Raw genomic sequence first — 15,187 nt, forward strand, 5'->3', positions numbered from 1 at the left:
CGGGCGCCCCTCATTCAAAGCTCGGCGCGCGCCGCCGCCGGGGCCTCCCGCGCCGCCATCTCGGCTCCTGTCACCTGGGAGACAGGGCCGCCCCTTCCGGCCACGCCGCTTCCCGCCAAGCCGCCAACCGCCGCCGGGTAACGGCTGCCGCGGGGGCGGGACGCGGCCCCGGCCGTTCTCTCCTGCCTCCAGCCCTGGGTTCCCGGACCGAAATCCGTGCTCTCAAGGCGCGGATTTGCCCGTGTCCAAAGGTGCTGCTGTTCCTCTGTGCCCAGAGGAACGCAAGCCGAGTCACCCATACAGGGAGCTGAAATAAATAGGCCCTATGTAATCTGTGGTTGTAGACGTACTCATGTGCTATAAATTTAGAAGTTACTGGGAAAAAAAAAATGCTGTGGTGGTTTGTGAGAGATGTTGCCTCAGCTGGCAGGAAGCCTCGCCAGTGTCTCTGCTTGCTCAAGTGGGCTCTCCAAAGGCTGCCTGTGAGTGCGGAGCAGCCACTCCCTGTGTAACATGCTCATTCCCTGCACTTTGCGGGGAGGAAGGTGCCAAGAAACCTAGTGTAGGATTTCTGTGAGCTGCATGAATGCCTCCAAACTCTGTTACACTGTTAAATAAGCTCAGAGGATCAGGTAAATGGAAACTGCCTGCTTCTGTCCAGGACTCCTGGCTCTCTTCTGAAAACGCAGATATCAAGTCCCTTGCAGCTCCAGACTCTGCCTCCCAGCTGGCTGCACTCTGCAAGTAGCTCWCCCTAGGGACTCGCTGTCCTGCCAGTGGAAGTGACCTGCATTTCACTTCTCCTAGCAGCTAATACATCAAAAAGCTTTCTCACAATCACAGAATGTTTGAGGTTGGAAGGGACCTCTAGAGACCATCTAGTTCAACCCCTCTGCTCAAGCAGGGACACCCAAAGCACGGGGCACAGGGTGGCATCCAGGTGGGTTTGGAGACCTCCAGAGAAGGAGACTCCACAGCCTCCCTGGGCAGCCTGTTCCAGGGCTCTGTCACTCTCACAGTAAAGAAGTTCTTCCTCATATGGAGATGGAATTTCCTGTGTTTCAGCTTACCCTCATTGTCCCTTGTCCTGTCACTGGCCACCACCCTCTCAGCCCTCTCTGGTTCCACCTCACTTTAAGTTATCTGTCTTCTGCCTAATGTGGCCAGCTCTAGTGCTCCTCTGCCCTATGCTGGGTAGTTCCATGGTAAGAGAGCTCCACGAAATGTGCAGTATCTGCTCCTCCACACGGTGTGCGGAGGGAGGAGGATTTGCTAGGAGAGTCACAGGCAGTAATGAGAGGGGTGCTCACCCAGGAGAGGCTTGGGGAGAGGTGGACAGTGGCATTTCCTTAAAGAACACTTTCAGGTTTTGAACACTACTGTTTATAATCTCAATAGAGAACCAGACTCACTGAGAATGAAACATTTTAAAATATGCATATAAACACCCCCGCTTAATAAAAATCTGCCAGATTGGCCCATCCACGCTCTGCTCCTGAATGCACAACACACTTGTATGTGATTGTTAGGTTAATGAGGAAAAAAAACAGGAAACCAACAGATGGATAATAAAGAATAGCTATCTGCATAAAAATATAACCACACAACTTCGAATTCAGCAACAGCATCAACATAGCTTCAGTGCTAGAAGAAGTTTCACAGGAACTTAAGGAAAAATTTCTTGACAGGGTGACAGAGCCCTGGAACAGGCTGCCCAGAGAGGTTGTGGAGTCTCCTTCTCTGGAGATCTTCAAAACCCGCTTGGATGCCACCCTCTGCCCCATTGCTCTAGGTGACCCTGCATGTGCAGGGAGGTTGGACTAGATGATCTCTAAAGGTCCCTTCCAACCTTAAGGATTCTGTGATTCTATAATGAATATTTCTCTGTTTGAAAATGTCATTAACTTTTAGCTCTTTAATGAAAAGAATTTCTTTGGATCAGATTGTTTTCCCCAAAACAAAGGTCTTTTTAAATCTTATGTATTTGTCACAGTGATTATAGTATAGCTGTAGTAAACTAATAAAGATTCTTATGGAATACTTTTATTTAAATTTATACTTTTATAGATATCCAAGATTAAAAATCCTGATCGTATTACCGAACCCTTTGCAAGATTGCTAGTGTCACTTTTATGCATCTGAAGTGATCTCCATTATTTATTAGATGATATTTCCACAGATCCTGGAGGGATGCTATCCATGATAACTTGCATTCAGTCATATAAGACATTTAATAACTCAATTCCTTTTTTAAAAAGATTGCAATCTCTCTTTTCATACTGATTTTTCTTCTCATGTTCTTCATTTACGTAATGAATGCTCTCGCTGTTCAATTATTAAAGCTACAAATAGCTAACTTTTTATCAAAGTGTACATTTTCTCATTTATGATATTSTTGCAATGTGGCATGACTCATACTTCACAGTTGTGGAAAAGATTTTAACCTTAATTATTTGATTCTGGTCAGAGTAGCTTTACAGGGTCAGCCACAGAAAGACTGTAGATTTTTGCTGTCAATTCAAAAGCCTGAGAGAGCTGGGCCTGTTTTTTTTTTTCTCCAGCAGGAGAGCTCCCTCCCTCCTCAGCRACCTCTGGAAATACACAACAAGGCAGGGACAGTGCAGGGCATGARGGGAGAAGGGGAACAGACCCCTTCTGCTCTACAGCAAATAGCCGGAGACTAATTTGGGTGGTGAGTGTAATCTGACCATCTTGAAGACAAGATAGGAAGGTGTTTTCTTCATTGCCTTCTTATCTGACCGTTGTTTCTCTGGGGTGGAAAAACAGTCCTTCCTTGTGGTGACCTCTGATGCCATCTCTGGCCTTCCAAGTTGTTCTGGGAGGACAGGCTGGGCTCCGAGAAGTTCCTGCCCAGCATGCAGAGGTCGTTTTCCATGTTCAGTTAAACAAAGTGAACCTGCAGCCCTGGCCTGGCACATCCTCCAGGCATCCTCATACCCGTGGAGCCGTTGGTATGCTCTGGGAACATCTTGGTTGATGGAAAGGAAAGGAAGATTAAGTCCTCCCCAAACACGGCCGTGCTATGCTGGATGAGGAGCTCCACAAGCAATGTGGCCGGCATACACTAAGCCTTTGAGTTCAGCATGAGGGTCTGCAAATGTTCTGAGCAGCTTTGGGTGCTCCTGATGGATGGATATTTCTGTACCCACAGCTTCAGCTCTCTATCACAGAGCAGAAATCATAGAATCACAGGATGTTTGAGGTTGGAAGGGACCTCTAGAGATCATCTACTCCAACCTCCTGCTCAAGCAGGACACCTAGACCATGTGGCATAGAGCAGCATCCAGACGAATATGGAAGATGTCCAAAGAAGGAGACTCCACAACCYGCTTGGGCAGCCTATTTCAGGGCTCTGTCACTCTCACAGTAAAGAAGTTCTTCCTCATATGGAGATGGAACTTCCTGTGTTTCAACTTGCACCCRTTATCCCTTGTCCTGTCACTGGTCACCACTGAGAAGAGTTTAGCCCCATCCTCACWACATTCTCCCCTCAGGTACTTATACATATTGATCAGATTCTCTCAGTCTTCTCTTCTCTAGACTGAACAGGCCCAAATCACTTAGTCTTTCCTCATAAGAGAGATGCTCCAGTCCCTTAATCGTCTTWGTTGCTCTCTGCTGGACACTCTCTAGAAGCTCCACATCCCTCTTATACTGGGGAGCCCAGAACTGCACACAGTACTCCAGGTGCGGCCTCACCAGAGCTGAGGAGAGGGGCAGGATCCCCTCCTTTGGCGTGCTGGCAATGTCCTCCTGATGCAGCCAGGATCCCATTGGCCTTCTTGGCCACAAGGGCACTGCTGGCTTATAGTTAAAACAAGGCAGCCTTAGCCTCAGCTCAAGGGKCAGTGAGGTGCTGACTTCAGCATGCCTTGTCATTCCTGGACTCCTATACATCCACCAGGAGCATGCTGTCCTTGTGGAGGCTCAGCATGTTTGGACCCAAACAGACTGCCAGATTGTTGGCATCCATATGGGATCTGTTGGCAGTCTCATTCAGGTTTTGTCTCCTTCACCATTCCCCTATGCTATAGCTACAAATTAGGAGAAGTTAATGGAACCTATTCTTTATACAGCCGATTTATCACTTCATTACTACATAAAAAGTTCTTTCCCTCGTATAGTATTTAGCCATAAATAATTTTCTGTGACTTACATATGCAGCCTTCCRTATGTTTTTGTTAGGAAATAAGACTTCTGTGCACTCTAACCAAATAAATAAAGATGGATCATAGGCACGATGTTTCTATTTGAATTAATATCCTCTAAATATTTGTGTTTCTAGAATGTTGCTTTAATGAAATAGTTAGCAACCCAGCTTTGTTTGTGTATGTGCATGCATGCATATCTGTGTAACTGAGTGATTTATTTGCATGTAGATAAATAGACGAAACATTGCATATAATGAAAATACAAGGTAAAGAAAATTTGCTTGGGAAAGTATTTGGGAAGGAAAGGAAAGGATTCTTCTTCTATTTTGCAGAAGTGGGATGGGAATCATGAAGCTGTTCTTTGTTTCTTTATACCTCATCATTTATTAAAAAATCTCCACTTACTGGTAAGATGCAAGTTTCTTTTCCTTTTTTTAAACATGATTTTACTAGATATCAAGGAAGAAGTAATTTTACACGTTGCAGTGGAATAGATATACTATAATGCAAAACAGTCATGGTTTATGGTAATAGGGACTTTTCTTCATGAAAATATTGGGAAAAAAATCATGCCTTTTGTCATATTTAATCACCTCTTCTTGAGAAGTCAGAAAGAGAATTTAGCAGAAAAAAACCATGACCCTTCCATTCCATAGATAAAAACTAGGCATAGGTAATTTTCTTTCTCTTTATTCAATAGAGGGAAAGAGAGCAGTGTTTTTCTACTCATTCTCTATCTAATGAGACACCCTTTTGCAAAAAAAAAAAAAAAAAAGGTCAACAGGTATTTTGAAATGTATCTGAACTACTCAAATATTAGCCATCTGATACAGGATTTGGGCAGAAACTTATCTCAGAATAAAATGCTCATGAAAAAGTTAATCAACAGGTGAGTTAGATGGGGACATTTTTCAGTCCAAACAATTAAAAGGTTTTGTAATGCTGAACTACTACTGGATTTCCTTCATAGCCTCATAGGACATTATGTTCCACTCAGTTATGCCTGCACTGAGATTAATAAATTCTGCTTATGTTTAGTGAAAGCAGCATTTACCTTTTATAGGGAGTGCAGTACTTGGAATTCATTGAAGGATTGATGCTGGAAAGTGTTAGAAAACAACATCTTAGGTGTTGCCAATCTTTGCTAGATTAAGAGAGTGATAAAAATTGAAGCCAGTTTGATAAAAATTGAAGCTAGTGAATTACTTYGTATCTTAAATGTTTAGGGATTAAGCTGGTTTGCATTTCTCAATTGAAAGAAGCTGAGCTTCTGCTGCCAGCTACAGGGAACACAGAAGGGCAAATACTGAAATTACAGAAAGTTTGAGTAACTCTGGGCTAAAGCAGCTCCTCAAGAAAGSCACCAATATTCGTGAAAACATTGGAAAATGAGGGAGCCCCATGTTTCTTCATAGTTTGTTCTAGTTATTATGCAGCTGTGCTTTTATATACCCTATTTTTAAAAAATGAAATAGTCAGATTTGTTTTCATCTACTGGTTTATATATATTCTGTTGAAGTGCTGTTTGTTTAGTGTTTTCTCTTTGTGGACTTTGTGGTACATAAACTGTATTTTCTCTCAGTTCTCTATGTTTTTTCTTTCCCAATAATGTAGTGCTGGGAAATGTAAAGAGCAATGCTAACTCTGAATATTTTTTTTCTCCTTTCTGTAATCACTCCATTTTTTCTATTTCAAAAAAAGTTGTTTTCCTTTCAAAAAACACAAGTTGCACATCATGAGGGTCAGTCTTATMAATACAGTAAACACAGATAAGGTCAGTGTTAATCATCATGTCTGCCCAAATAWCTACAAAGATTGTAAGGAAGCAGATGATGAGCATTTTGCCATGATTTTCAGAGTCACTACCTTCCCACAAATTAGTGTTGCTTTCACTCTGGGYGCATGGAGCTGAATTAGTGCACAGATACTAATGCATTTGCATGGAGCCAGGTGACACAGCAGGACAGGTTGCTCTGTCCTTGCCTATATTCCCCAAGGAGTGTGCCAATCCCGATTTWATCAAAACAACTTGGTATTTACCTCCAGATCAATAGCTGAAATAATGCATAGGCTCTTTCCTAGTACTGCCAACACAAATCAAATGGGATTTTATAGAAGACCTTTTATTTTTTCTTTTTTAATGATCAACTAGTGAATCACAAGTTGTTACAAGGTAAATATAAAAAATAGTTTAAGAAAAATAATTGTCAGATGGAAAGCACAAAGGTAAATGTAAAATATGCTGAAGCAAGATTAGACTTTCTTTAATTCCAAGCAGAATGTGGATGAACCTATTAAATTACATTGAAGCAGTGAAGTAAAAATTATTTTTGTGGAAAGGAAGTTACTTTCCCTCCTTTTGGGCTCCAGTCAAAAAAATTWGGCTTTTCAACCATAGAAACTGAAGTGCTGAAAAAAAGCTGAAAAACAGGCCAAGGAGAACAAACTTCTGATTTGAATTGCAATTATTTATTAAAGAGGACATGCAGTTTTTCATTGCTTTTGCATTGGATRGTCATCTTTGACTCAGTGAAAATTCTATCAAAAAATAAGATTGAAGAAACCTATCCAGGTGCCACAATCCTTACAACTAAATCTCTATTCAATTAAGTGACAGAGCAGATGAGGAAATAAGCTGTGTGACATAGAGCTGTCACCCCAARAAAGCCTCCAGAAAGGACTGAGAAGCAACCAGAAATTTTTAATAGCACCGATGCATTCTTACTGAATTCAAACAGATTTCAGACATACCTGTACCTGTTCTCAAAATGTTAAAAATTTAGGGTAAAAACACTATGTCAGTAAAACAGGAATGAAGAGAAAGGAAAATAACACATGATAGAAATGCAAGGCAAATATAGAAACAATTGGAATACTTAGGGTGGCAAAATGCTAAGATTCTGCTGAAGGCAGACTACTGCGAGTTTGAAATGTGAGTATGATTCCTTGGTGATGTTACTGCTTTGTAACCTCTTTTAATTGGACTATGTCAACATGGCGAAGTATTCACATGGAAATAATTATCAAACAAATTAAAATCTAAATAGTTTCAATTAATCGTTTGCTTCTGTTTTCCAGACTGTGCTTCAGAGCCCTGAGGGCCAGACTAGAGGAGAGGACGAGCTAACTCTTCTCTGTTGTCCTTTCAGTGACATCAGCAGAATTATTCAATTCACTGTCRCATAGAATTTGGGCTAGTGAACATACAGAGATAGAGCACTTTACTCCAGCTCTTATGTGACCCATTATTTCAATGCCAATATACAAACACAATCTATTTGCTATAGGCATGTCTACAGAATAGGCAAACTGAAATAGCTACTAAACTACCTGTATGGTTATAGTCTAAAGAAATCATACACATAGAGCTACTGTAATTTACATGAGTCTTCAGTTGACTTCCACTTGTGATGTATATATAACAGAAATACACATTTATGCAATTCACACACAGAGTTAGCATACTGGTTGCAAATGAAACTTTGTTTTTTAAACAACTATCTGGATCTTTAAATGGCAAAAACATTTTTTCTTCTGGCAGAGCTCTCGACCTTTAAAATTGCCAGTGGAGACTTTGCTCTGCTCCGCTGCTGCCCCAGCTGTCTGACTTTGCAGTAAACACTCAGCATCTAACGTATCTTAGCTCTGCMTAAGGCTTATTAATTTTTTAGAAGACTGACTGACTTGGAACAAGGAAGATCACCCTGCATCATGAATTCGAGCCTGAGACTTTGGAAAGGAGACAGCCACACCGTACTTCCTTATGTCAAAGTCAGCAATGCCATCTAGTGCGTTTCTTGTGAGTGTGCATGAAAGAGCCTGAGAAAAAAAGCCCACTGCTAAGAAAGTGTGTTTCTTGGCAGCTCTACTTTATCTAAAAGTGCCATTTTTGAAACATTTTTTTTCTTCTAACAAAAATCACTATACACTTGGCAAACATGGGATAAAAACAAAGGGASTTGGAATGAGGATGCTTATTTTTTAATTAAGATTTCAGTCTCATACATTATTAAGCAAAAGAGATGCAGAAGCTAYGTGAGCCATTAGATGCTATAGTATGATTTAGGTACTATGAAAAATGAATTGACTCAAGCTTGTTCTTGCAGCTATTTATAGACTCAGCTGATGTTATAGTTTCAGTCACGAGAATTTCAAATGTATTAGTCTAAAACTGATGTTGCCAGATCATGGAAYAGCATTTAAAAAGGGCCCATAAAACCATGTGTCCTATAAAGTACTGGTAACATGGGCAAAGCCAGAGAACAGTTATGGATCAAAACAGTGATTAACTAGAGAGGACAAGGAGAAGAGAGCATTACTGAGGAAGGAAGGAGTGATTTGTTTAATGAAACCAGTCTCCTATCATTTACTAAAATATTTCAAAAAGACAAATCGGAGAAATTAAACTACTTATTTTCTAGCAATAAAACACTTGGATAAATACTACACTTAATGTAGTCTTTAAATTCTCCATGCTATTGTCTTGCTATTTGGGAAATTAAATGGGATGTGCCCAGGGGCACATCACATCCCATCTTCCAGTCTTCCATCCTCCCCATCATTTCTATTTAACACATGTTTACCGAAGCTTTTGGAAAACCTAAATAAGGACACATCAGACTGGTTAATAAAAATTGTACAAAATCATGGTTTATTGAAAACTGAAAAAAAAAATGAAACGGGTGTTATCATATTACACTGCAGCCATGAAGCAACAGGAAAGGGGAGCCTGATGCAGTGCAATGGAATTTCAACTCATCATAAAACAAACAATGTTCAATCATTCAGTATGGAAAGTGCATTCCAATGCTGCAATCCTGACATGATTGACACTACAGAAAAAAAAAAACCTGAACATATCCAAGACAACGTCAAAGTTAAAGACTGGCATGCTGGGCAAGGAAGGTTCTTATTCTCTGTAAGAGTTCTTTCTTTACGCTGTCTGGTACCAAGGCTGGAAAAAAACCAAAAAGAAAGCAAGTAAAAATGAAATGTGAAAGAGCRCCAAAAATCAACTTTTTGCAACAGCTACTTACATTTAAATTTGTTCTTGCAATTCTGCTAATACCTGAGGTAACCAAAGCTACTTAATTTTTTTCAATATAAGCATATAACAATAGAACTCAACAAATTTAAAATTAGCCTTTTAAATAAGAAAAAAAAGTTGTGAATAAAGGCACACTTTTATCTGGCTATAAACAAGAAAATGAAGCACTTAGGGAAAATGCTTATTTAACAGGAAACAAATAATTAGAAATTAGTTTGATTATCAGGGGTATCTTTCTTCATCAATTTAAAAGCAAAAATTTTTTGGCCATGACCTCAGAGTAAAAGTGTTCAGCAAGTTATTTCAAAGGTCTGCTTTTAAGAGTTAACAATGTTTCTCCCACCAGGAGCAAAGCTTCTTAAACAGTCCAAGTAAAACTGTGTATACAGAGAATAACATGTGTGCACGTGCATGTTCTGTCCTTCGCTTTTCCTAATACCCATTATGTAGTTCAGAATTTTGTCTAAGAAACAGTTGGGAGAAAAAGCAAACAAAAAAAAACCTCAAACCAAGCACACTCACACTCTCTACTACTTACTTATAGCAATACCACTTCAATGGCAGAGATTTCCTGGGTCTATGAAGTTAATTATAACGATATGGGCTCATGTGATACAAGGTCAGTACAAAGAGAATGGCTGTTACACCACGCAAACCTATTTTATTTCCAGTTAACACCAAGCTACTAACAGTTTCCCTTCACATAAACATAAGCTATTTCACGGGGCTGTTTTGAAACAAGCCTTGAAATTTCAATAGATATATTTGCTAATGCACAATTAGTGAATCACAGTCACTCTTCCATTAAATTTCCTTACCTCTGCCTTTGGGGGTGATTTCTGCCACCAAATCATCCACGGTAACGTGCTCTAATCCTTTTTCTTTAATCACATCTAAAGAATGCCAAGACAGACATTTGAAGACTTTTAATACACGCAGTATAAGCCAAAACAAGTGGCAATGATTAAGATACGAAGTCTGCAGGGACAGGCCAGAGGAGACTAGTCTACAATCTAAAATTACCTCATTAACCCAGTATCTACTTTATATTACAATAGATTTAGTCTCTAATTCATACTACAGGTTTAAGAATGTGATCCTTCCCTACTGACACATCTCAACCAGCATATATTTTCAAAGTCTAACATTATAAAATTCAAGTTTATCTGAATATTACTAAACTTGTATATTACTGGAAGTGCTGTAATAGTTTGCAAGTTGGTCYGCTCACATTTCCAAACAAATCAATCCAATTGCATTTGTTTTCCTCAACGTTGTGTATAAAAGACTTCAATTTAAAATACAGCAAAGTATTTACAACTCCTTGCAGTGTCCTATCTTCCTAATTAGTTTGAATTGGTTCATCTCTACCCATATTTCAGCAAATAAAAAAAAAAATTCAGTCAGGTAAAAAACCTATCACAAAATAGAAAAGCTGTGAGAAACACTGTGTGATTAATACACTTGTTTTGTTCAAAGACATTTTCTACTTATAAAATTTGAAGATTACTGATAATGTAGATGATGATGATGATGATGATGAAAAGTATCTTGAATTCAACACCGTAGTTCTGAAACATTCTCTCTAAATGGGAATGTTTTAACTGCACTGTAGACATATCATTAGGTAAAAGATCTGAAGAATCTTAGCCCCTAAGACGCCAGAATCTCTTTTACCAACTGCCACCATGTGTGTTGTCTGAACATTGACTTTCCCTGGTCCACCTTCCCGTATAAGCTCATCATGTACTAATATAATTATTGGCACTAATCCACAATTATAGGTGGAAGAAGCAAAGGAAATAACTGTCCCTTCTGTTGGAAGTTATTGTACCCTGAACAGGAACAACTAATTTGATATTTACTTTCTCAGCAGCTGCAATTCAACATATCAGTACAGAATGTACAATTTCAAATAACTTTAGCAAAACTGATTAAAAACTGTAGTAAAGCCAAATACTCATAGCACGGATAGTGAAATAAATGTTTAATCCCTACATGTTTGAATACTCATAATCCAATTAAGCAGACAACTGCAAGAATCACTTCAGCCTTCTTTGCATATCCTGTGCATATCGTACGCGTATTCTGTGATAATGACTTAACGCTATTAGGTCTACAAAACGAAAAACTTGATTAATTRAAACTGTACCAATTAATTATAAAATATTAATATTAAGATATCAAGCACAGATCCGATCAAAATAAATACAAAAATTCAAGGAATTTGTTGTCTGCTTTATGGAAAATGCTATAAACAAAATAACAGCTTCATGCAATTTACAGATCTATCCATTGCAGTAAAGGTAAAGAGTTAATTCATCATGAAACACTACACRTTATTTTTCTTTCTTTCACCTTACATGATTTGTCACAGACCTTTCCTCTCGCTTAAGTCTTGTTAAGATTGACTGTTAAACTGAAGCCTTTAGTTAGCTACTGTTACCTTTGCAATGTGCCTTCAGCTGATCCTTCCAGCCACATTCAATTAACTTGGCTCTCAGCAACTCTTTAAGGCTGTTAAGAGAAAAAAAAAAAAAAAAAAAGGTGGGGGGAGGAGTGTTGTTATCTGCAGACACAAATAAAATATACACCAGCACAAGATTAAGTCTACAATCACAGCTGACAAGACCAGCAGCAGAAACGGCTGAACAGCACCTGACTAATATCCGGGATGGACCCTACCATTTCAGTTCATTTTATCCTGTTGGGTCATAAGGAAGTCTTGGCTTTGGAACTGATCCATGGTACTTTTTCAGGGAGTTTTTATGTTATAGCCATAGGAGGAAAAAAAAAAAAAAAAAAAAAAAGTAAGAATATAACCCCTTCAGCTCCCTGAGTCATGCCTGGTGTCAAACATATGAGTGCAGCAGCTTTCAAAGCTGGAATATTTCAGTTGAAATCAGGTCTTCAAAATAAGGTTCACCCCGCTAAAGAAGGGCTTGGATCCGCCTACCCAGGCACATTCTATGTTATCTCGGCTGCCGAGGGGMGCACACGCATTGCAGGGGCACAGAGCGGGAACGAGAGGCGTTTGGGGCGGGCAGCGCGGCCCGGCGGCGGGGCAGCAGCGCGGGCCGGGCCTCGCTCCGCGCCGCCGCCCGCCGCCCACTCACCGCTCTCGCTCGCCGGTTTCTATCAGCTTCTGGTTAATGGTCGCTCGCATCTGGGCATCTTTATTCATTCTGCAAGCCTAGCTTTGCACGGATCTACAGGAAGCAGGAGCAAGTTTCCACAACAACATCAGCAACGCTTGGAAATAGTGAAACGATAACGACACTCCCCCCTATCGCCTCCCTGCGGCCCCCCCAGCCGCGGCGGCCGCTGCGGTCCCGGCTGCCCCCCGCTCTGGCCGCCGCACTCACCCCAGCGCTGCCGCCCTCCTGCCCTCCCGCCGGCAGCGGAAACCGCCGCCGCCGCCCCCCGCCCCCATCAGCACCTCCCCCTCCGCCGCGGCGCCAGCAAATGGCGGGGGCGCCGCAACTACAACTCCCGGCATGCCCTGGGGGGACTGCACAGCGCYTGCGTGTGAACTGCAGCTCCCGGCATGCTGTGCGCCTGAGCCTTACTGGGGCTGGGCCCGCGGCTGAACTACAGCTCCCGGCATGCCCCGCGGCGCCCGGAACGGCGCTCCCATGATGCCCCGCGGCTGCTGCACGCGCGCGGCGCTGAGGGAGCTGTCGCCTCCCGCCAGCGCCCCGGGGCCGCCGCGATGGCGGCGGGTGCTGCGCAGTGCTCGCTGAGGACGAAGCGCCTCCTCCTGGACGCCCGGTTCGAGGGCTACAAGCTGTCCCTGGAGCCGCTCGCCTGCTACCAGCTGGCGCTCGACGCGGGTGAGGGGCGGCCCAGTGCGGGGAGGGGGCCGCAGGGGAAGCAGCGCGGTTGTCCGGGGCCTGTCCAGCCGGAACGGGGTCGGTTTCCGGGTGGGTCAGGAGACCGGAGTGAGGGGTCCCGTGTTGGCTCGTGCGCGGGACGGAACCCCGGGGAGCAGCTGAGCCCCTCTGAGGTGATGGCCTTGAAAAGAGGCTGGAAGTGAGTAGGCCTGADTTAGCGAAATGCACGGGACGCTAATGTCTCCTATAAAGTCCAGCAAGTTTGCCTTTTTTTTTTTTTTTTTTTTTTTTGTGTTACTATTTTGGATCAGAGGTGATGCTTCTGACTGCTCATTCAATGCTTTACTTTTCTCGCTGGTTACTACCCTTCAGGTCCTGATCAAGCTTCTCATCTCTTTAAGGAGAGCATTACCACGAGGTGGCATTTGGGTAGATGTGCTTTACAGCTCAAATCTCGGCATCCTCCCGCTGCTGACTTGTTAAATTTATGTGTGGTGTAAACTGAACAATTACTTCTAAAGCTGTGCCTGTTGTGTGGGACAGCTGCTGTGGGCTGGCCTTGGCCTGCCCTAAATATTTACAGTTATACGCTAGTCTTCTAAATGATCTTTTAGGCATTGTCACTGTTAACATCGAGTATGTTATCCTAACAGAAAGACAGAAAAGTTTGTTTGCTGTGGTGAATTGTGGGCAGTAAGGTGGAAGCTGGATGTGAACTGTGGTTTGCATTTGAGGTAGATTTAAGGTATTTTTTTGTATCTTTGCTTATATTATGGTCAGGAATATGGATCAAACCATAGAAACCATGGCCTGTAGGCTTTGCCTTTTTCAAATTATGGCAGTGGAAAAAAATAATACTGTAGAGAAGGACAGGGATTTCTAGTTTTCAGCACATTTATGTCAGATTTAAAGCTTCAGAAGCGTGCTCAAGGATTTACTACTTAGGGATGATTAAAATAACATTTTATTTTGAGTATAGGACTTGATTTTATTTCCCCCAAGTGGTAGTGAATAGTATATAATAGCTGAAGAGAAGGTCAAAGGATAAGCGATCAGCACAAATAATATATGMTTTTACTCACGCGTTTGCAAAAAGAAAAATAGGCTAAAAAGCTGGAAGAGTAATGCTAAACAATTGTTGAATTTTGTGATTTTTTTTTTTCCTCTTTCCCCTGCCCCACTCCCCCCAAAGAATCTGTTTTGGGGGCTTTTGTCTGAAATGAACTGACATTTGGAGTTCTGCCAATTCCAATTGAAGTGGAATAGAAACTTATGGTATGTGAGTAGATGGACAGTAGTAGTTGATATTGCTGGACCTATTGTGTTGATTGCCACATTTTTGTGGCCACAGTAAACTTTATTTCTCACCATCATATAAAATGTAGCATTCACCTCTGCCTTTAACTGTTTTAACTGTGATTTGCATAAATTTGATGTGGACAAAACCCATATATATATAAAATATATGTTTTTATATGTATAAACTTTTTTTTTTGGACCTGCCATAGAAGTTGGACATTTCTGGTGGATTTCTTAGGTGTGTTGCAGTGATTAAGAACAATGAATCCTAGTATTATACAGTCCCTTTTAGTTCCTGTGATTAACATATCGTTCCTTAATTACCTTCTTTCATGTTACCCATTGTTCCCTGGTCTATCTAAACTGTGACTTCTGTCTTTTCACAGAATATTCAAGGTTGGAAGGGACCTCTAAAGATCATCTAGTCCGACCTTCCCGCTCCAGCAGGGACACCTAGAGCATGTGGCACAGGGCGGCATCCAGGCGGGTTTTGAAGACCTCCAGAGTAGGAGACTCCACAACCTCCCTGGGCAGCCTGTTCCACTGCTCTGTCACCCTCACAGGAAAGAAGTTCTTCCTCACCTGGAGACAGAACTTCCTGTGCTTCAGCTTGTGGCCATTACCCCTTGTCCTATCGCTGGCCACCATTGAAAACAGCTTGTCCCCTTCCTCCCTGCATTCTCCCTTCCTGAGCTTATATATGTTAATCATATCCCCTCTGAGCCTTCTCTTCTCCAGAGAAAACAGGCCCAGCTCACTCAGCCTCTCCTCGTAAGAGAGATGTTCCATTCCCTTAATCATCCTGGTTGCTCTTCTCTGGACCCTCTCGAGAAGCT

General features: G+C 41.8%; 2 protein-coding genes across 3 annotated transcripts in view; one reads left to right on the top strand and one right to left on the bottom strand.

The window, feature by feature from the left end:
• Positions 1–8,867: 8,867 nt before the first annotated feature.
• ENY2 (ENY2, transcription and export complex 2 subunit) lies at positions 8,868–12,600 on the bottom strand. Its single transcript, XM_026054564.1, has 5 exons — positions 12,585–12,600; positions 12,336–12,428; positions 11,666–11,736; positions 10,038–10,112; positions 8,868–9,126 (listed from the first exon to the last, which is right to left on the bottom strand). Exons 2-5 carry the CDS (start codon positions 12,401–12,403, stop codon positions 9,050–9,052), a joined length of 291 nt encoding a protein of 96 aa, XP_025910349.1. The 5' UTR covers positions 12,404–12,428; positions 12,585–12,600; the 3' UTR covers positions 8,868–9,049.
• A 309-nt stretch (positions 12,601–12,909) lies between these two features.
• The window catches only part of NUDCD1 (NudC domain containing 1), a 31,472-nt gene continuing 29,194 nt past the window's right edge, over positions 12,910–15,187 (top strand). For both annotated transcript variants that reach the window (XM_026054545.1, XM_026054546.1), the window contains exon 1: positions 12,910–13,052. In XM_026054545.1, coding sequence (XP_025910330.1) covers positions 12,932–13,052 — 121 coding nt within the window. In that variant the 5' untranslated portion in view covers positions 12,910–12,931. The remainder of the gene's footprint in view (positions 13,053–15,187) is intronic.

The sequence above is a fragment of the Nothoprocta perdicaria genome, unplaced genomic scaffold (genome assembly GCF_003342845.1).
Source record: "Nothoprocta perdicaria isolate Ctin4 unplaced genomic scaffold, notPer1 scaffold_122, whole genome shotgun sequence".
In the NCBI taxonomy this organism is placed as follows: Eukaryota; Metazoa; Chordata; class Aves; order Tinamiformes; family Tinamidae; genus Nothoprocta; species Nothoprocta perdicaria.